Genomic DNA, 19179 nt, shown 5'->3' with positions numbered 1-19179 from the left:
CTTGTATTCAGTCTGTCAAGTATGCAGTGATATAGGAATAGGAATGGGGACGCAATCGTGTTTAGCTTAACGGAGCGAGCAGATGAATGCCAAGTTTTTCAACGTTAAAGAAATACTTTTGCCCTCAAGACGGGAATAAAAATGAAAAGTACGGAAAATTAGCGGCAGTATCAGCCACAGCAGGTGTTAAGTGCTTGATGATTACGCGCGGTAAGTGCAGGGAGAAGAAAAGTTAAAGATTAATCACCAGCCAATTAAATGCCCATGGTGAGGAAAGCAAACTGTCTTGGCACGGAGATCTCCTCTGTGATCTCAGCTAGCACATCTCAGTGGTGTGCTCGCAGATCACTAGCACGATATCTCCATCCACACAGCTTGTTTGTGCACGTCTGCTTGTTTGTTCTGCTTTTGGAATAGTGAGGGACCGGGGGGGTGTTATATTTCTAAATTTAATTCAATACAGGTTTTCAAAAGCATATAGCGGTTAATGATATTCGATACTGATCAAATGTTTGAGATAACGATAAGGGTGAAATATGGGCGACAGCAGTATGAGACTCATGGAGCCTATTTAACATAATGTCTAGAAGAATATTCAGGTTAGTCACATATTGGTGATTCCATTATGTGTGTATCTGAACAAAGAATTCTGATTATAATGTCTTTACTTTGAAAATTGTGCATTTTTAATAATCACTGTTACCGTTATTTCTTCTAATATTTAGCTATGTGAGAAAAAAGTTGCAGAGCAAAAGTTTAAATTGGAGACGGAACCTACACCTTCGATGCATTTCAAGGTTTTTGAGTAAATTAGATCATAAGAAAACCACATTGAAACACCAAGGTTAAATTCTGCTCCTGTCCCAGGTCAGGCTTTAGTAAATCTATTTAAAAGTTCTTTCAACATCCAACTCCGTATATTTACTTCTATAACCCTGTCTGAGGTTGTGTGGAATGACTGGTCTGCTCTCGAGCTCAAGGTCAACAGCTTTCACACTGTGGATTTACTATCATGTGAGCGCCAGCACAACAAAACTGACAACAGAAAACCAGAGCAGATGAGAGACGAAAATAAAGATATCATTAAAGATACCTGCTGCAAGGTAAAGATCTGAAAACAGAGAAAATATTTTAAAGATATTTACATCAGGGTAACGAGAAAAGACAAAAAAAAATAAAAAAAAGATCCATTTGCAATGAATAATTTCTGCTTTTCAACACGTTATTGATTAAGTGGAGTACCTTGAGATGTTGGTAGCCAACATTGTGAACTATAGCAAGTGACCCAGAAGACTGTTGTGTTCATTAAGCTTTGATATAGGCTAGAGATCAAGTCAAGACATACAGCGATTTATGAATTACTAAACAAGGCCAGAGACTGCAGCAACAACACAAACACAACCTGTTCTCGATAGGCAGCGCTTTCAAGTTCAAATACAAACAGTGAATTAACCTCGGTGGATGCGCCACTGAGCTTCAGCATTGGTCTGCTCGTGTGTGTGCGTGTGTGTGTGTTTGTGTGCGTGTGTGTGCGTAGAGTCCAAACAATGGATGTAGATACAGACAAGTGACACCTTGAAACTATGTATGTAAGGGCAGTATGTTATGTTAAATAAATGTATATACTGCAAGTCACACTTTATCCTAGATTTCATATGATAATTTAAGATTTAATGAAGTGTTGAAATACTTACAAAGTCTTTCTCCAGCTTCTCCATTTCCTGCTTGTAGCTCTTCAGTCTGCTGTTGAACATGGCTCGACTCTGGACGGGAATCTCCCGCACCTCCAGGTCCATCTGCTCCAGCTGAAACCCACAGTTTATCCACTTAATTTAACAAACATTTCAAAACATTTTTACTAGTGAACACTTAAGCATATGATGTACGCTATAGGGATACAAAACATTACTAAATGTACAGGGTTTGAGTTCATTCTGATGCAAATTTACATCCTGAATGTGAAAGAAACAGGCGAAAATGCATTTTTATGAGAATCATTGTCAAAGCACTCGGTGATAAGATGCTAAAACAATCTAGGTCTCATTAGTCTCTTTCCATCCACACAATAATGTAAATGTTGCATTGCTGTGTCTTGCAAAAAAGTTTCCAATCTATGATAAGAAAAAGATGCTCAGGACAACTCTAAAACATAAAACTTTTTTTAAATAAGTTTGTTCGACAGCATTAATTTCAATTTGATCCAGTGCTGAAGTAAAAAGAAAAATGCCTCCTGCTCGCGTCACTCAGCTGCGATAAAAGTTGCGACAGTGGAAGTCTGTTCTGTAAATAAATTCCCAATCAAATATGAGGGCGTCTTCAATGCAGCGACGTGTACGGGCGCAACAATGTCACAGTGAATGAAGTAAAAGTACATTTGATTCATGGCTAGACAGGTCTCTCCGTGGAGGGTTTGGAGGAAACTAATCACCGTGACATAACAAGACAACTGCGACAACAATTTGTCTCTGTCAGGTGACTTTGCTCATTTTTAAACAGCAACATGAAGACTCCCACCTCAAGATAATGGCTTGAAATGTGTCATAGGGGTGTCACTTAAAAGCAGATTACGGGAAAGCAATCGTGTGAGGAGGAAGCCTCCGTTCTGCCATGTGAAGGGTGTGTGTGTGTGTGTGTGTGTGTGTGTGTGTGTGTGTGTGTGTGTGTGTGTGTGGGTGTGTGTGTGCACGCGTCTGCATGTCATGTCACCACGATACAGGTGCTGTTGTCTGGTGCCAGTGAAAATTGTCTCCTCCCTCTTTTCACAAATTCATTATTTAGGAAATGGGAAGAGGAGAAAATTACTGATCAAAGACGTACCAACTCTCTGACTTCTTCAAGCTGTTTGTCGACATTTAGAACCAGCTGCGTCTTCTCCTCTGAAAGGGAAAAAAAACAGCAACATATTGATCAGCCGACAGAGGAACAGCGATTCATGACAACAACCCAACTCCCCCACAACAGGGGAAGAGACGGGGGAGAAGGAAAGAAAGAGGCTGGGAGAAAACAACACACGAGGACACATTTGAAGATATATTTACACATTCTCTCCACACGACAAGCCAACATTTGATGTCTCTTAGTTATTGGCGTCTATGAGGCCTTTGTTGGTTTCTGTTGAGGAGCGGTGAGACACCTCGTGCCAACTCAAAGGGAAGGGAGGTGTCAGCTTTGCTCACTTGCCAGAAGTATGAGTCCCACTCAGAATGACTAACGCGCCGTTCCGCACCTCACCCCGTGGCTGCTCTTGCACATTACCCATTGAAACTCATTAGGACTGGCGAGAGTTCCAAAGGAGCGTGTAGACTACAGTTCATCCCACTGTTATTTAAGGCAGCAACATCACCGCTTCATTTCTGTACATACAAGAGGCTTTGTTCTGAAATTAGCTCTTTGCCATGAAAGTAAACCCCATGAAACGTAAAGGTTTGGTTGTACAACAATCGAGCGTCGACCTATTTGGAAATGATTAAAAGGACAGAAAATGTATTAAAATGTGTGAAATACACCAAAAAAAATAGCTTGAACCTACAATTAAGATATTTCAGTGAGGCACTCACTATATTTACATGGACACCAATATTCCAATATCAACCCAATTAAGACAATAGTCTGATTTTCTGATTATCTTAACCCAATGTTCATACTCTAGAGAAGGAATAATCAAATTAAGAAATGCAGTCTTCTTAACTCAGTCACATTTTTGTAGACATGTAGGCTATAGATCTTTATCACATTATTACCTCCTAGTTTTTGCATCATTTTGTAACAGTGACAGTTTACAACAGTTATCAAAGTCAACAAAGCTAAGAGCTTCAAAGGAAGTCACAAAGAAATATAATTTTTACAAGAAAATCAAAGCTAAAATCTTAATTTTCTCCGGCCCCACAGTCCAGGATTACCTTTGGCCAGCCCGAAAATTCATTTTTAAAACCCATGTCCAACCTCACAACCTACACAGTAAACAGCCAGAGGCGATTCACACAAGGGTGAGATGGTGCTTCCTCGCTCAAACTCGGGCCCAGGCCAGAGGGCTGTGAAATATATATGGGTTATTACCAAGACTACAACTTGCAGAAATATGGCAAATAACAAGAAAGGAGTGCTTGGCAAAAAAAAAGATTTGAGTTGCAATGATTGACATGCAGACTCATGGCATGAGCTCAGAAAGGTGAAAAAAAGGACATTCGTGTTTCATGGAACGAGGCCTATTTCAGTGTATTCTTATTCAAATATTCCTTGAACCTCAGTTTTTGGTGAATGGTAACAAATAAATATATAAGTACACAATCATTTGACTGTTATATGAATGAAGACGGTCATGGACATTTTTTCCCACACGCCACGGCCATTATCAGCAATTGTGCACATGTGAAGTAAAGGCATACAACAACAGCAATGACAAAAGCCTTTTGTCTGGAGCAATATTAACGTATTAAAACGAGGGGCTGTAAAACCCCAGGCAAAATTCGGCTACTTCAGGAAGAAAAAGCCAGAGGGACTTAAGAAAGGAAGAAAAGAAAAACGTTAACGAGGAGGAAGGGAATTGAAATTCAACTATAAACTATTCTGTTGGTGGCAGAAAACGTAGAACGGGCACTTATGGTTTCTGGCTTTGTACATATTCATACCGGCTTACTCCGACACAGTTAACAGATGGTGAGAGGAAGCAATGTGGAATTACTCGGTGGAATGGGCTGCCATGAATCTTCAAAGATGCCAATTGCACACCAGAAATATTCAGTCAGCCGAGGTTTTTGTGAGAGCAAGTGGCCTTTGAAAAACCAATGTGCAAGTGTGAGCCTTGAGTAGAAGATTAGCATCCTCAGTAGGGGTTAGATGCAGATTTTAGCAATCAAAACTAAACTAGTAGAGTCAACTAGATGTAGACATTACAGTTACAATCACAAGTACAGTGGCTGATGTGCAAAATGTCAATGATGGATGGATATCTTACACATATTTCGAAAATATGCAGCTACGCATTTCTCTCTGGAAAATCCCAGTGGAATTTCAACAAAAAAAAAAAGTTCAAAATGGGAATTGAAAAATGACTAGGGGGTTATATTTTTACATAATTAGATCAATATAAGCTTGTTGACCATTTTACCACCACTTCTAACTGGGATAAGTATTCAGCGCAAACTCAAAGTTATGAGGTTGTCTGTGAATTGAAAAACTGTGTTTCATCTGGATACAGAATGACAGAAACCCAAATAGGCCGATGAGCCCGGATGAATTTTGGCGTGAAGTGATGATGTCTTTTAACGGCTCTTTAAAACATCATCAGTATCTGAAAGTCCCCTGATGGCGTTCTGAAAGAACATTAAAAATTAAAGTTTTAGAGGATCAAGAAAACCTTTTGACAAGAAACTGACAGTGAAATAAGTGCATCAGCTCAACTAGACAGAATTTGTCTGAGGAAAGCTATTGGAGTCTTTGCTATACCAGCAATACTGTGAATAATTTAGCTTTCAGTGAACTATTACTGTTATAAACTGCTTTTTCCGTAATATCATTTTTCAAATTTGAGGCTTACATATGAAGGTATAGCTGGATGGAAGGTAAATTATAATGTAAAGTAAAATAAAAAGGACATATACTCAGCCCTACATCCGTCTTGCTTTGTGGAAGACTGAATGTGCAGCAGCCACACGTGGATGTGTAATCTATCACATCCTCTTTGCCCTTTATACAGAGAGCTGTGCCTGCTACCACCCATACTGGTGCTGGTGGCTCCACCTTTTTATCATCATTGATTGCTGTTGTGGTTTTCCCTTTGTGTAGTTGTGTCACAATGTGAAAGAGATCCACCCTTTTAATGATTAAAGGGATTCTGAGTGGGACTCCATAACTGTCATCTCATTAAAATCACATTGATCATACATGTTCATTGTCATCCCGATGTTCTCTCCCTGTTTTGATGTCTTTCTTCAAAGTATATTGACTCTGGTTTATTTGTGATGGACATAAATTTGAAGAAGTTGCGTCAATATAAGATCAATGCTTAACATAATGTTGACTACATTCATGGCAACAAAGCATCCACATCAAACCTGAAATATTTATGAATCACCTCTACGTGACAACCACTATGGACTAAATTATTTACAAGAGGACATGCTATGCTCTTTACATTTTTGCAATGTTCGCCACCCCCAGCTATGTGAACTCAGACACCGAATCAACAACACGATACAAACACAAATCCCTGAATTCAAATATAATCTGACAAAACAGAGCATGTGGCCGCCCGGTAACTAGGCTGACATACAAGGTGTCTCATCATTCTTCTTTCCATCTATTGTTTAAACCCACATATTAGATTTCACAGTAACTGGGGTAGAACCTGTTCAAACATTTATTGGCCAGAGGGGAGTTGAACAACAAGCTCTGTCACACCTTTGGCCATTTTATCATTCACCGATATACCAGACACGTAGTGCTACAAGAAACCATGTCATCAGACCTTTTGCAAAGCAGACAATTTACATGTCGTGAGCAGGAAAAGCACACGTGTATAGAATAACATTAACAATGGCTTTAGTCTGTGTACGTGTCCCTTTGAGACATCATGCACAATACAAGATCCCTGAGACTCGCATAGAACTGAAATACAGGCACGATTAATGTTATTAATTACAGTTTCCTGTTATTATATAGAGTCAGTGTGTGTTTTTTTTTCCATACAGGTCTGACCTCTTGTTATGAAGTGACAGTACCTAGTACTCTATGTTAGATGTGCTTCACTTCTCATTTTAACACTTCCATTATTAAAGGTAGTAGCTTGGGAAAGCAGGTGCACCTTAACTAAAGGGAAACACATTAGGTCATGTGTCATTAAAATCAGTGTTTGCCATTATCACACTGAATTACATCAATTTCAGACAAACCCAGACAGCAACAGGTGATGTGGTTGTTCCACACACAACCATAAGAACACTGTAGATTAAGTAAAGCATTTTAAACCATTAGATAAAATGCTGTATTGCTGAAATGTCACAGGTAAGCTACACCTGCTACCGTTAGCTTCCTAGCTAAACAGCTAGCCAGCCGCAGCTAAGCGGTTCCAGCTAATAAGCTCAACCCGTCTTACCCCCGCTCAGTTTGGGAACTCTGCCGATTTTGTTGGTTATCTCTGCCGTGGCGGTCCCGAAGTCCTGCTCGTAGGCTTCAAAGTCTGAAGACATGTTGGCGTGTGAACAGGCCGAGGTTGACAGTTAGCTCCGGATGATAATAACAACACGGCTCGAATGGAGTCCCCTTCCTTGAGTCGCAGTGAAATGTGCCCGGCGAGGACCTGAACTTTGTTTTTTGTTTTATTTTATTCCGACACCTGCAAACGGTCCCAAGCAAGCGGATGGAAAACACCGCTCGGCTCTTATGTTTGTTTGTTTGTTTCTGTTTTGTTTTTTAAATTAAATAGATTCACATTTCTGTTAATAAATAAATAGTTAAAAGTAAAAACAATGTGTCCGCTTCGGGGAGGAAGTTTCTGAAGCACCATGACCAACGATCCCCCTCATACTCAGAAGAAATTGGAGAAAAACAACAAGGAAGTGAGCAGGTTAGTCTTTTACATTTCGTTTGTCTTCCTCCATTTAAACCTTTCGCGAATACACCAGTAAACATTTGTTTTACTGTCAATATTCTGTATAAACCGTGTTTGTGTTTTTTTTCATCTTGTGGCCACAGCCCCAGCCTGATACGTTAGTCTTGACTAGCTGGTGAACAGGCTAGCGAAGTAGCTAGCTGCTAGCCCTGTTGCTAAAAATCAATAGAACACGTTTAGCCAAATGTGTCGTCCCTTATTATTCTTAAGCCCCACTTGTCTGGCGCGTGATTGACACAGACTGGGCTCAGGATATAACGTGTTGCATGCGAGGGTTTCACCGTGTTGCTGTGTTTTCTTCCGGATGTGGAATTAGCTAGCTTGGTGTCATGAGCTAATTATACTCATGACATCAAGTGATTTAATCTGCAACACTGGTGTGTAGTGTGTTTATCAGTGTGTTGTTGTGTCTCTACCTTTTAGTTCCTGGTGGTAAAATACAGTTTTGATCAATAAGATCATGTGAAATGCAAAAAACAAAAATTACAATAGAAACAAGAGATGGTGAAATGCTGTAAACATGCAGATGTTACGCTAACCTCATTATTAAGGGCTGGGCAACGAAAACAATCATTTTCAATCAATAGCAATATAGCAAAACATCAATATATATGTACATGATGCTTATGCATTATGAAAGCACAAGGAGGAGGTAGAACACACCATTGGTTATAATGTTCTAGCTCAGATTTGTGAGTGTTTGTCATTCTCCGTCCATAAAGAAGGGTTTTAAACCACAGTCCTCACACAGGAGCCAAAATCAGTCTTAAAAAGAAATAAGAATGTAATATTAACATTCATCGTAATAGTCTCAGCATAGGGTTAGGGGTTAGCTTTTGGCACTGAAAGCAGTTAAAAAACTGAAACCAGATACATTGCAAAAAATGGATCGAATGATCAATGGTTCTGATGTTTGTTTGTTTGTTTTTTTATTTCACTCTAGATGGGGAATCTGAGTTTGTCACAAGGATAGTGTGCTCCGACAATTGGCTGGAGAGGATGCTGCTCTTTGCCACGGCAAAGAACAATGGGACACGGAGAGCCCCAGTGATACAAGACCAGGACAGTTGCCGGCTACTCAGAAGACGAGAAAAAATATGTGCATCGTCCCCACCTCTGTCATTGCAAGATAGCAGAGGAACAAATTAACACATTGTTGAAACTTGGTCAATACATTTCAGGACTCAACTGACCAACATATTGGGTCTAAACGTGTGGCAACAAAATGAACTTCCTGTCAACTTTTGTGACATTTGAGAACCTCCATGAGGTTCGGAGATTGTGCCACTGGGGACCGGTCATAGCCCTGTCCGTCATTGCTATATGCTCCACCATGGCAATTGTGGACTCCATTATCTGGTACTGGCCCCTAGACACTACAGGAGGAAGCATTAACTTCATCATGCTCCTCAACTGGACGGTCCTCATCCTCTACAACTACTTCAACGCTATGTTTGTTGGACCTGGAAACATCCCTCTTGGATGGATACCAGTAAGGACAATGCTCTATTGCCTTTTTTACTCAAAGAACAGTTCGGTACCATTTACTGCAGAGTGAAACTATTATATATTTGGAAAGTTGCTTCTGATATTTTTGTCATTTGTTTATCCCAAAACAGGAGAATCAACTGGAAAGCCAGTACCTACAATACTGCAGAGTGTGCCATGGGTACAAGGCCCCCAGATCCCACCACTGTCGCAAGTGTAACAGGTAGTTGCATTTATTACCAAAGTAACAGAGGATCTTATCTCACATATGAGATGTACTTGAAAAAAATAAGATCACAGAGATGGAGCCATGACCGCGAATAGATGAGTTTTCTAGAGCAAGAAACTACAGCGGAGTCATGGTTGTGCATCTTTTGGTCATGCAGTGCTGTAACGTATCTTTGTGATTTTTAACTGCAAACTTGAATTCTCCTAATCACTGCACATTGCAAAAGACAAGAGCTGACAAACGTACACAACCCTCACAGGCCTGTCAAGGTAAAACAAGCCTCTGATTTCAATCAGTTTTTGTCTTTTTAATAAAATTTATAGACATATTCACATCGACACCGAGCTGTTACACATTTGCAGTCTTATTCTGAAAAAAAAGATGAACTTTTCGCTCTATGTTCTCCCAAACAACCAGTGGATTCCCCCAGCATTCCTCTTCTCCTCTGCCTCCCCTCCCACAGGTGTGTGATGAAGATGGACCACCACTGCCCTTGGATCAATAACTGCTGCGGCCACCTTAACCACGGCTACTTCACCAGCTTCCTGCTGCTGGCTCCTCTGGGCTGCTCGCACGCTGCCTTCATCTTTATTATGACCATGTACACGCAGCTTTATGAGAGGGTGAGTAGTCTCCTTACCCCACTACACCGTGCTATTGATGGCTTACCATCATCACAGCTTTTCTCAAGCCAAAGTTAAGCAGTTTATTTTCCCAATTGATACAGAAATTGCCACACACATCAAGATCTGTACTTTGTCCTCACTGTAGATTTCATTTGGCTGGAGCACTGTGAAGATTGACATGAGTGCCGTTCGGCAGTTTCAGCCCCTCATGCCCTTCAGCGTTCCTGCCTTTGCTGCCACACTCTTTGCCTTAGGCTTGGCACTGGGTACCACTATTGCGGTCGGCATGCTTTTCTTCATACAGGTAAAGTTTGTATCTGTGTTTTTTAATTTACACAGGGCTGTTGGCTACATCTTCTGAGCTCACTTTGGAAAACTCTGGTAAAAATCTACATATTATGGCAGATTATGATGATGTCATTTGATGTCTTTCAAAGAAAAAGAGAAGTAAAAAGTTTGGGGTTTATTTTTGACCTATCCTAAATACCAGAGTTATTTTTAAAAGAAAGTATTAGTTTTCTCTGATAATCAAAACAGTCTTTCCTTTTCAGATAAAAGTCATCTTTCGAAATAAGACCTCGATCGAGTCGTGGATCGAGGAAAAGGTCAGAATCTCTCAGTGACTTTGCTTTATGTAGACATTTTGACTCTTTTTTAGTGTTTGATCTAGAAAAAAATACTCTAGTGCTTTTTTATCCTCACAGTATTTCAGGATTATAATTAACATCGTTTAATCTTTTGTCAAAGTTCTTTTCAGAATCAGCCGTCAGTACAATGTGGTTCACTGATAACAGAAACATGAAACCACCACACCCACCTGATCCTATTCACTGTATTTTCTCCACTAGGCCAAAGACAGAATACAGCACTACCAAACAGGGGAGGAGTTCATCTTCCCCTACGACCTCGGCAGCCGCTGGCTGAACTTCAAGCAAGTGATCACATGGACAGGGATGCCCAAGGGTGACGGTATTGAATGGCCAGTCCATCCCAAGTGTCACCAGCACACCTTAACTGTAGGTTTGGGTTTTTGTTTGGTCTGTTACTCCCCTTATGTGATAGTGGAAAATATTTTGTGTAAATGATAAGTTATCATAAATCTGTCAGACCCTTTATACATTTCATGTTAAGCAGTGAGATTAATAGTGTTCTTCCTTTCTGAACAGATTGAGCAACTGAAGCAGAAAGCTGATAAACGAGTGAGAAGTGTAAGTACCTGCCAGATCTGTATTGTGACACCGATGTGGTGTTGATTTACACAAAGCACAGACACACAGGAGTAGAATCTAGGCTGGAATGGCGAGGCCCTGTGACTTGCACCTCCCCATTTATGTCATCTAATAAGAACCTGTGCCATTTCATGCAAGTATGACCAGTTTTTAGTGCATCAGAAATGTCATAACAGCTTGTCCATTCTGATGATGCTGATGTATCATAGATGTATAGTCCTATCGAATCGATGCTTAATCAATTCTCTGTGCATCTTTTCCGAATATAATCCTGCAGCAAAAACTGAGCCTGTAAAATGCAGTTTATGCTCCAAAGCTCGATGATCAAGTTACAATTAACTTAACTTGTGATTAATGAGCATGACTCATAAACACACATCCTGTATCTATCTTGTATGAATTAAGTTGTTGTTCGGGCTTTAGAATAACCACATATCCTGTTCGACTCGGCCAGCAGGTCCAGTACCAGGCGGTGGAACACTATAACGGAGCTTGCTGCCCTCTCAGCAAGGGGATCCAAACATTTTTCCGAACCCCGTGCACCGAGGAGCCCAGGATCCCGCTCAACAAGGGGGACACCATCCTTGCCACCCGTGGCACCAAGTAAGTTCATTCATTTATTGACCAAAACTATTATTTTTGGTCTATCTGTGAATTCTGTGCCTAAATTTGTTTTAATTCTCTTTAGATGGTGGATGTACGGAGACAAAGTTCTGAATGAGGAGCAAATGACAGGTAAAAATGACGGCATTACAGCTGCTTTTGCTGTTATTTGATTAATATTTGATTTATGTTTTTAAATTCACACTAAAAATTGCCATTTCGTTCTGTTTTGACGTTCCAGGGGGGGAGCGTGTAAGGGGATGGTTCCCAAGGCGATGTGTGGAGAAGTGCCATTATGACACAGCTGCCAGCGATAGCACCAGCGAAAAGAAAGTAAATTAATGTATTTCAACTGGCTTTATGTAGAGCAGGGGAGTTCAACTGAACAGAAGGCGTCAATGTTCATTATCATGCATCCACTGAAGATGTCATGCCTCATGCTGCAGGCTCACCATCAAGAATTGCATACTTTGATTTAAAGTTTCGCCCACATTTCAAGCCCAACTTTAATTTGTTTTAAAGGTTCATCGTTCCCTAAATCTTAACGAGCACTTTGCTGTCAATTCACGTCTTAAAGAGAAGGACTCGTCCCCCCGGGTTCAGTTTGACTCCTCTGACCAAAAAGTGAAACCCAGCAAGAGTCTTAATTTTTCAATAATTGCCACCAGGCTTTAATGTGACTTCATTGTGATGACTTTTTACTTGAATATGTTGTGTTTACTGGTTGATGTCCTTTTTTGCTATATATGCAAATGCCTCTGCCCAGCTAACCCCAGGGCTCCGTCATGCAACTCTTTCTACAGTATGGAGATAACACGGAATTTCTTTTTATTATTTTTGTAAAAACGAAATGTTGGCCTCAAAGTATAAATTAAAAAAAAGAAATCTTGTTCAGGAGTTGTTTTGTTTTATGTCTCCTTTGATAATAGGTACAAAAGTGTCTGTACAATGGGGCTTGTTACCAAATATTTGCACAACATGAGTCATATTTATTTTCAAATTAGTCTGCATCCGTAGAACTTAGTAGTGCACACACCCTGAGGATATCAAACTGGAACTTGCAAGAGTTCAGGCTTGAAGGCGTGGTTGGTTTGCTTGGTTTGCATACATGTGTTTCCCTTTTGGCTTTTCTGTTTAAATTCAAATGATATTATCTTTTATAATCAGGCTTTTGACAATATGTCTCTGATCTAAATATTTTTATTGCATTAACTTTTAGTCATGGTTCTGTGTCTGTTATTATGATTTATCTGCATATTTATTAACTACACGCACCCATTATGAACCGCACTTTAACTATGGTTTAACTCTCTTAACTGCAATATTCTCACACTGCAATACTTATTTTGACACTGTATATATTAGTTTTTATTCCATTCATAAGTATTATTATCCCTACACTTAAGTATTGCACGTGACTTACTCTCGCTGCTGTAATATTGCAAGTTTCCCCATTGTGGGACTAAAAGAGGATTATCATACCTTTTTATACATAGATAGATTATTGTGATATATTTGACATATATGTATTGTTTTATTTACATTTAACGTGTGTGTGTTTACGGGCTGTGAATAAGAAAAGGTTGGAAACTACAACCCCCGGAAATGTGTGACACGGCCAAACGTCACACACCCTTCAGCCAATCGGGGGGCAGGGTGGACAGTGACCACCCAGTTTAGTTGATGTGTGGGCGACTTCCACCAGTGTCAGTCTGGTTACTCTGACTGTGGTGGACTGAAGTGACCCGGCCCCTCGTTGAAGACCAGCAGGAGACCTGTCGTCCGTCGGGACCGATCTGCGGCTCCGCGACACGATTCATCCGCGAGTCTCGTCGCTGCAGCTCTGCTCGACACAGGTGAGCTCGTGCTAACGTGCAGAGGGCGATCACCGGCCAGATTGTCACTTTCAGAGCAGGACAACAAGCGAACTGTAACTTTGCAGGATCCAGAATAACACCGTCAACTTTAGCTCCTTTCCATCGTGCATGTCCACGTTAGAATGAAGGTTTGTGATGCTAGTTCTTGTACAGGCAGGGGTGCTACATAGCTAGCTAGCTAGCTAGCCACGACTTTGCTGACACTCTTGTAACCTGACCCTAACCCTTCACCTCGGGTCAACTTGCTAGCTGCTATTGTGACGATAACACGCGTTGTGTCTGTGGAACATCGCGTGAACAGCTGTGTGGACTGTAAGAAGACATGTTAGCTTCCATGCTAAAGTCCTTCCTGCTAATGACACTTGGTATAAACATGGACAACTCGTTTCTGATTAGTCGACGACTGGTTATGATTCGGGTTGTCCAATCAGGCTGCTTGTGGGCGGGATCAGGAAAGAGGAAGTACCATTTTTTTTTTTTTTCAATTCAAGTTAAATTAAAACTTATAATAATATAATTGAATATGATGTGATACAAACAAGACATGTCATACTTAAAATCATGAATGAAACAATGTCCACAAGACTGAGCCATGTTGAACAATAAGAAGATGCAGATAATATATAATAAAAAACTCCTCCCAAACACTGACACAATGAACTATACTGTCACTTATTGTTTACATATTATTGTGACAATGTAAAGTATGAGGAGACATTTTTAAATGGCGGTGCTGATGTCAGAGGTGGTGAATCATTCCATTGTTGCAACCCAGAGAGACTGCAAGTCTGTTGACTATATTATCTCTAATTCCTAAAGCCTCTTAGCTTATCAGTAACTACACTGTGTGTAGCAATAGCATGTGAACAGCCCTGAGTGATGCAAGAGTCATAACCTAGATTGTTTTAAAGTATATATATACAAGTATACAAACCTACAACATAAGCTTAATATAACGTAATGTACATATTGTTTTACTTTTTCTTTCTCTTTCTTCCTCGTCAGTGTTTTCCATCCTCTGACAGAAACTGTGACGGCCGTGAGTTCCCTGTGTTACCGCAGTAACATGTCCATGTTCACCACGGGCATCCTTGTGCTGACGTCTCCTATCCACACTCTCCCGCTGCGCATCGCTCCAGTGCTCAGCTCAGCCGCTCAGCTCGTAGAGCGCACGCTGTACGTCCACCTCCACCCTGGGCTCAACTTGGGAAGTGGGAGTCAGCAGCGACCAGCTTTCATCCCGCCATTTGTGGACCTGTCAGCGGTCATCACCCGCCTTTACAGCAATGCGGCAGATATATGCGGGCACCTGGATATTCGGGTGTTGCTGACCAACGTCCGCGCTCAGTCCGGCAGTGTTACAAATGGCCCCTTCCCCACCCCACAGCCTCTGTCTCACTCCCCCGACGTGGTGCTCACAGACTTTCCCCTGCAGGACCCAGGTCAGTCGCATCAGGTGACCCAGTGTCTGCAGAAGTACACTGGCCGTTGCTATGTCTGTAGCCCCAGTCTGCCCTCGGTGCTGCTTCATCCACAGCTGATGAAGCTGCAGGAGAACGTGGAATGTGTGAAAGAGCCCGAGGGGAAAGCAGAACCTTTGGAAACGTATACTGATGTGGTGGTAGGGGGGACATTTGACCGGCTCCACGGGGCCCATAAGACGCTGCTCAACATCTCATGCCTGCTCGCCAACAGAAGGTTCCTCATTGGTGTGTGTGACCAAGCAATGCTGAAAAGTGAGTAGTTCAATGTCGGTATTCCCATTTAGGTAAACTTTCAGCGATCTCGTATTTTGGATTATCTGTGAAAACAACAATCACAAGGCAGTCTCACCCTCGTTATCCTTTTCCTCCTGTTCTCAGAAAAAGTGCTGAAGGAGCTGATTGAGCCCTACTCTCTGCGGGTTCAGATACTACAGGAGTTCCTGCAAGACATCAAACCGTCGCTGGAGGTTGAGATCGTGCCCCTCGACGACCCCTTTGGAGTGTCTGTGGTCGACCCCCTGCTGCAGTGCATTGTGGTTAGCGAGGAGACGAAAAAGGGAGGCGAGGCTGTGAACAAGAAACGCATTGAAAATGTAAGTTAACAGCACGCATGGAAAAAGGAGATTTAAACATTGCATAATTTATTCACCGTACATGCAACATTTTGGTATTGGCACATATTTGATGTTTTATGGTCTCTAAACCAGGGTCTTCCACCTCTCGTTCTTCACGAGATCCAGTTGCTGAAAGACGCCCACCACACTGAGACGGAGGAGGAGAAGATCAGCTCCTCTAGTCTCCGCTCTCGACTCCTGGGCACCCTCCTTACTCCGCCTAAAGTAGGTCCCGTTCAAGAACTGTTAAGATTTTGACAGTGCAGGTTAATGGACACCAGTATTAGTTATATGTTCAGTGTAACACATTGAGGGACTCGCAAGAAAAGCTCAGGAGCAGTAATATTTTTTTATCACAACTTTTCCGTACCCTATCTGGAGATTAGGAAATTGTTTTGATTTTCATTAACTCACTGAGTAAAAACGTTTTCATACAAGGGTCAAACAGGCTTTAATGTTTAACTGTTCTGAAAGGAGCTGTCTCATCCAGGTGAAAAAGTAACCGCTTTTCTTTTCAGCACATGACAAAGTACAGTCTCGGTTTTTTTTTACTGTGAAACAAGTGGAAACTGAAATGTCATTCATACCATTTTGTCATGTCAGGAGATTTGTCAAATTCCTGTCCATTATTTTAAAGGGTTACTGGAAAAGGATGGTGTGTTTTAAAAAAATTCGTTAAAGAAAAGGGACTATACAAATTTACAGCTTTGCCCATTCTTTGATTATTGATGGCCTTGTGTTTAGAGCTGTTGTATTGAAAATCCTAATTCTCAGCATTTGTGTTCTGTGTCTTGCCCTCTCGTGTGTCCCCTGCTTCCTGTGCCAGGACACATCCCATCTCCCTCCCCTCCCGTACGTGATCGGCCTGACGGGAGGCAGCGGCAGCGGGAAGAGCTCCATCGCCAGGAGGCTGGAGGCTCTGGGTGCCGTCCGGATTGACTGCGACAAAATGGGCCACGAGGTGTATGAGCCGGGCGCAGCAGCTCATCACATGGTGCTGGAAGAATTTGGCTCAGGTGAGAAAACAGGTGGTGGGACTGTGGTTATTTTGTGACAACCCCCCCCCCCCACACACAGTTTATTAATAAATATTTGCATCGTTTTGGTAAATGTTGCTGTGTGAACTCTAATGCATCTCCATACAATGACAATTAGTTTTTTTTCATTTGTAGATATTCTGAATGAAGACAAAACCATAAACAGACGGGCATTAGGAAAGAAAGTTTTTGGAAATCAGGTAATTCAACAGTATATTTAAAAAAAAAGAAAACGACATGTTACACTTCATCTCTGTGCATCGACAATTTACCAAAGATTCTGTTTTTCATGCAGGAGCGATTAAAAGTCCTGACAAATATTGTGTGGCCAGAGATAGCACGACTGGTGAAGAAGACAATCAGCCAAGCCAGAGAGGAAGGTAATGTAGGAACTTACATTTATTCATCTTAGTATTGAAGGACTCTCCCCTTTCTTTTCACAATCCCCTTCACTTAAAGCTAACCCACTGATCGCATTGACATATATACACAGATACAAATAAACAGTGCTTTCACTTTGTATTCATAGAGACTCGCCTCCTGCTCATGTAAACCTTTGCTCTCTGCAGGTAAACAGGTGTGTGTGGTGGACGCAGCAGTTCTCCTGGAGGCCGGCTGGACGGACATGGTCCACGAGGTCTGGGTCACCGTCATCCCAGAGGACGAGGTAACGCGTTATGTGCTGGGACAGAACATCAGGACATCAGCCTGAGTGACTGTGATGAAAATGTGTTGGTGTAAAGGTGATGACTGCTTCACGTGTTCACATTTACTGTAGATGCATACCTGCGAAAATCAGGCGTCCTCACTGAATGCAGGATGCAGAAAAATAAGTTTCTCAATAATGGGTGAAAAAGAGGCTTTTAAATTCGTTTTTTTTAAATAAAAAGACCAGAAACTCCTCGTTAACCTCATGGACCTGCCTCCCTCTTGATTCCCCTCCTCCCTCAGGCGGTGTTGAGGATAACGGAGCGAGACGGTGTGGCTGCAGAAGATGCCGTGCGCCGACTAAGCAGCCAGTGGTCTAACGCCAAACAAGTGGAACACGCCAACGTGGTGCTCAGCACGCTGTGGGAACCAGAGGTCACGCAGAGACAGGTCAGACGCACATCACCCTTCAGTGTCGGGTTCATATATTTGCATTACATTAAATGATTTAAATCTTGTATTTGTTTGTGATTTTCTTTCACTGGCTTTTATTTTTTTTAAAGGTGTTGAAAGCTTGGAATCTTCTTCAGAAGAGAATCCAACAGACACAGTAGGAGCATGTGTGGGTCCCTCCGTCGTCCTAATCAAGACCCGTGCTGTGCGAGTGAACCTCAGGCCTGGCGACACTTGCACAGAATCAACTGATCCACATGAGGAAACTTTGCCTTAGAAAGAAGCGCGAGCGGCCACGGTGCCTTTGCAGCGATCCCAGCATGCTTCCTCACATCTCTGACCAAGACTCGTCGACTTCCCACAGGTTTTTAAAGAGGTTTTGCTGAATGATGGCTGGATGAGGGAAAGAACTGACCTTGTGGCTGCCTTTAAACGGATACCGTTTCTAAATATCAGTCCCAACATTCAGTCCTGAATCATTCATGATTGAAGACCAAACGTTTCTGCAAAGCCAGTATTTTAGTCAGCTGACGACACTTTACACGCTCTGTCCTCTTTTCATGGCGTCTATAACTAATATGAATGTAGCTTAGAAAAGAAACTATTAAAGGGAAAGGGAATTAAATGATGCATCTTTGTGGTTTCAGGGTTTGAGAAATGAAGGTTAATTTCATTTTTAGTATATAATGAATGAATAACATGTGCGATAGATTTATATTACAGAATCTTAGTTTTCACGCTGAATGCAGGAAAATAAACTGGGCACTGGAGAAGATACAAATTTAGGTAAATCAAGCTCAGTCACTTGGATTGAATATGGAAATCCCCGCACTGCAGCAAGTCAGTAGACGTGGCCAGTAGACGAAACATGTCTCAATCAAATCTGCAGGAAATTGGTTAATTGCAATCCAAGAGAATGTACCGGTACGATTTTATTTTGTCTAAGAGCCAGTAGTCACATGACCAACCTTCTACTTTCAGATCATGAGTATTAGTGTCTACGCAGCGGCCGCAGAGTAAATCCCAAAGTCGTGATGTGTTTGGCTTACGCTGGCTTTACTGTTGCAATACATAACAGTAAAATACTGCTTTTTCAATATTAAAGGCTTCTTCAGTGATGTGCCAGGTTGGTCTAAATAGAGCGAGATGTTTTGTCTTTTAATTTAATTGTCTTGCATGTAACCTGCAAACTCAGAGGATTGCTTTATAAAAATGGAACAAGCAGAATAATAAATTACACGTTTAAGCCACGAGTGACTCCTTGAGTTTTCTAATCAATTTG

At 41.5% G+C, this 19179-nt stretch overlaps 3 protein-coding genes across 9 annotated transcripts in view; 2 read left to right on the top strand and 1 right to left on the bottom strand.

Moving 5' to 3' along the window:
* Positions 1-7325, bottom strand: part of vti1a (vesicle transport through interaction with t-SNAREs 1A) — a 109863-nt gene extending 102538 nt beyond the window's left edge. For all 4 annotated transcript variants that reach the window (XM_035144923.2, XM_035144920.2, XM_035144924.2 and 1 more), the window contains exons 1-3: positions 7094-7325; positions 2818-2876; positions 1695-1805 (exon numbers count right to left, since the gene is read on the bottom strand). In XM_035144923.2, coding sequence (XP_035000814.1) covers positions 1695-1805; positions 2818-2876; positions 7094-7187 — 264 coding nt within the window. In that variant the 5' untranslated portion in view covers positions 7188-7325. The remainder of the gene's footprint in view (positions 1-1694; positions 1806-2817; positions 2877-7093) is intronic.
* A 96-nt stretch (positions 7326-7421) lies between these two features.
* Positions 7422-12674, top strand: zdhhc6 (zinc finger DHHC-type palmitoyltransferase 6). Of its 3 annotated transcripts, none has more exons than XM_035144919.1 (11): positions 7422-7564; positions 8553-9101; positions 9229-9320; positions 9790-9949; positions 10098-10256; positions 10504-10557; positions 10801-10968; positions 11119-11160; positions 11639-11784; positions 11870-11916; positions 12026-12674. In XM_035144919.1, the coding sequence occupies exons 2-11, from the start codon at positions 8835-8837 to the stop codon at positions 12124-12126; spliced, it is 1236 nt and encodes a 411-aa protein (XP_035000810.1). In that variant the 5' UTR covers positions 7422-7564; positions 8553-8834; the 3' UTR covers positions 12127-12674. The 3 variants fall into 3 exon arrangements, with proteins under 3 accessions (XP_035000810.1, XP_035000807.1, XP_035000809.1); XM_035144916.1 differs by having other exon boundaries at positions 7423-7564; positions 11636-11784; XM_035144918.2 differs by having other exon boundaries at positions 7504-7556; positions 11636-11784.
* Positions 12675-13428: 754 nt separating this feature from the next.
* Positions 13429-19147, top strand: coasy (CoA synthase). 2 transcript variants are annotated; one of them, XM_035145220.2, is made up of 10 exons: positions 13429-13640; positions 14667-15397; positions 15524-15738; positions 15853-15984; positions 16586-16775; positions 16932-16996; positions 17092-17176; positions 17366-17463; positions 17748-17894; positions 18008-19147. In XM_035145220.2, the coding sequence occupies exons 2-10, from the start codon at positions 14728-14730 to the stop codon at positions 18056-18058; spliced, it is 1653 nt and encodes a 550-aa protein (XP_035001111.1). In that variant the 5' UTR covers positions 13429-13640; positions 14667-14727; the 3' UTR covers positions 18059-19147. The 2 variants fall into 2 exon arrangements, with proteins under 2 accessions (XP_035001111.1, XP_035001112.1); XM_035145221.2 differs by lacking the exon at positions 18008-19147 and having other exon boundaries at positions 17366-17539; positions 17748-17879.
* The last annotated feature ends 32 nt before the right edge of the window (positions 19148-19179 follow it).

Source organism: Hippoglossus stenolepis, chromosome 21 (assembly GCF_022539355.2).
Source record: "Hippoglossus stenolepis isolate QCI-W04-F060 chromosome 21, HSTE1.2, whole genome shotgun sequence".
Lineage (NCBI taxonomy): Eukaryota > Metazoa > Chordata > Actinopteri > Pleuronectiformes > Pleuronectidae > Hippoglossus > Hippoglossus stenolepis.
The sequence above is the reverse complement of the archived record's forward strand: the minus strand, read 5'-3'. Positions and strand labels throughout refer to the sequence as shown.

Excerpts from the sequence above, each read along its gene's own strand:
- zdhhc6 (XM_035144916.1), top strand. The coding sequence starts at position 8,835 with ATGAACTTCCTGTCAACTTTTGTGACATTTGAGAACCTCCATGAGGTT. Across the intron at positions 9,950-10,097 it reads ACACGCAGCTTTATGAGAGG|ATTTCATTTGGCTGGAGCAC; the intron begins GTGAGTAGTCTC and ends TCCTCACTGTAG. Across the intron at positions 11,917-12,025 it reads GAATGAGGAGCAAATGACAG|GGGGGGAGCGTGTAAGGGGA; the intron begins GTAAAAATGACG and ends TTGACGTTCCAG.
- coasy (XM_035145220.2), top strand. The coding sequence starts at position 14,728 with ATGTCCATGTTCACCACGGGCATCCTTGTGCTGACGTCTCCTATCCAC. Across the intron at positions 17,464-17,747 it reads CCGTCATCCCAGAGGACGAG|GCGGTGTTGAGGATAACGGA; the intron begins GTAACGCGTTAT and ends CTCCTCCCTCAG. Across the intron at positions 17,895-18,007 it reads CAGAGGTCACGCAGAGACAG|GTGTTGAAAGCTTGGAATCT; the intron begins GTCAGACGCACA and ends TTTTTTTTAAAG.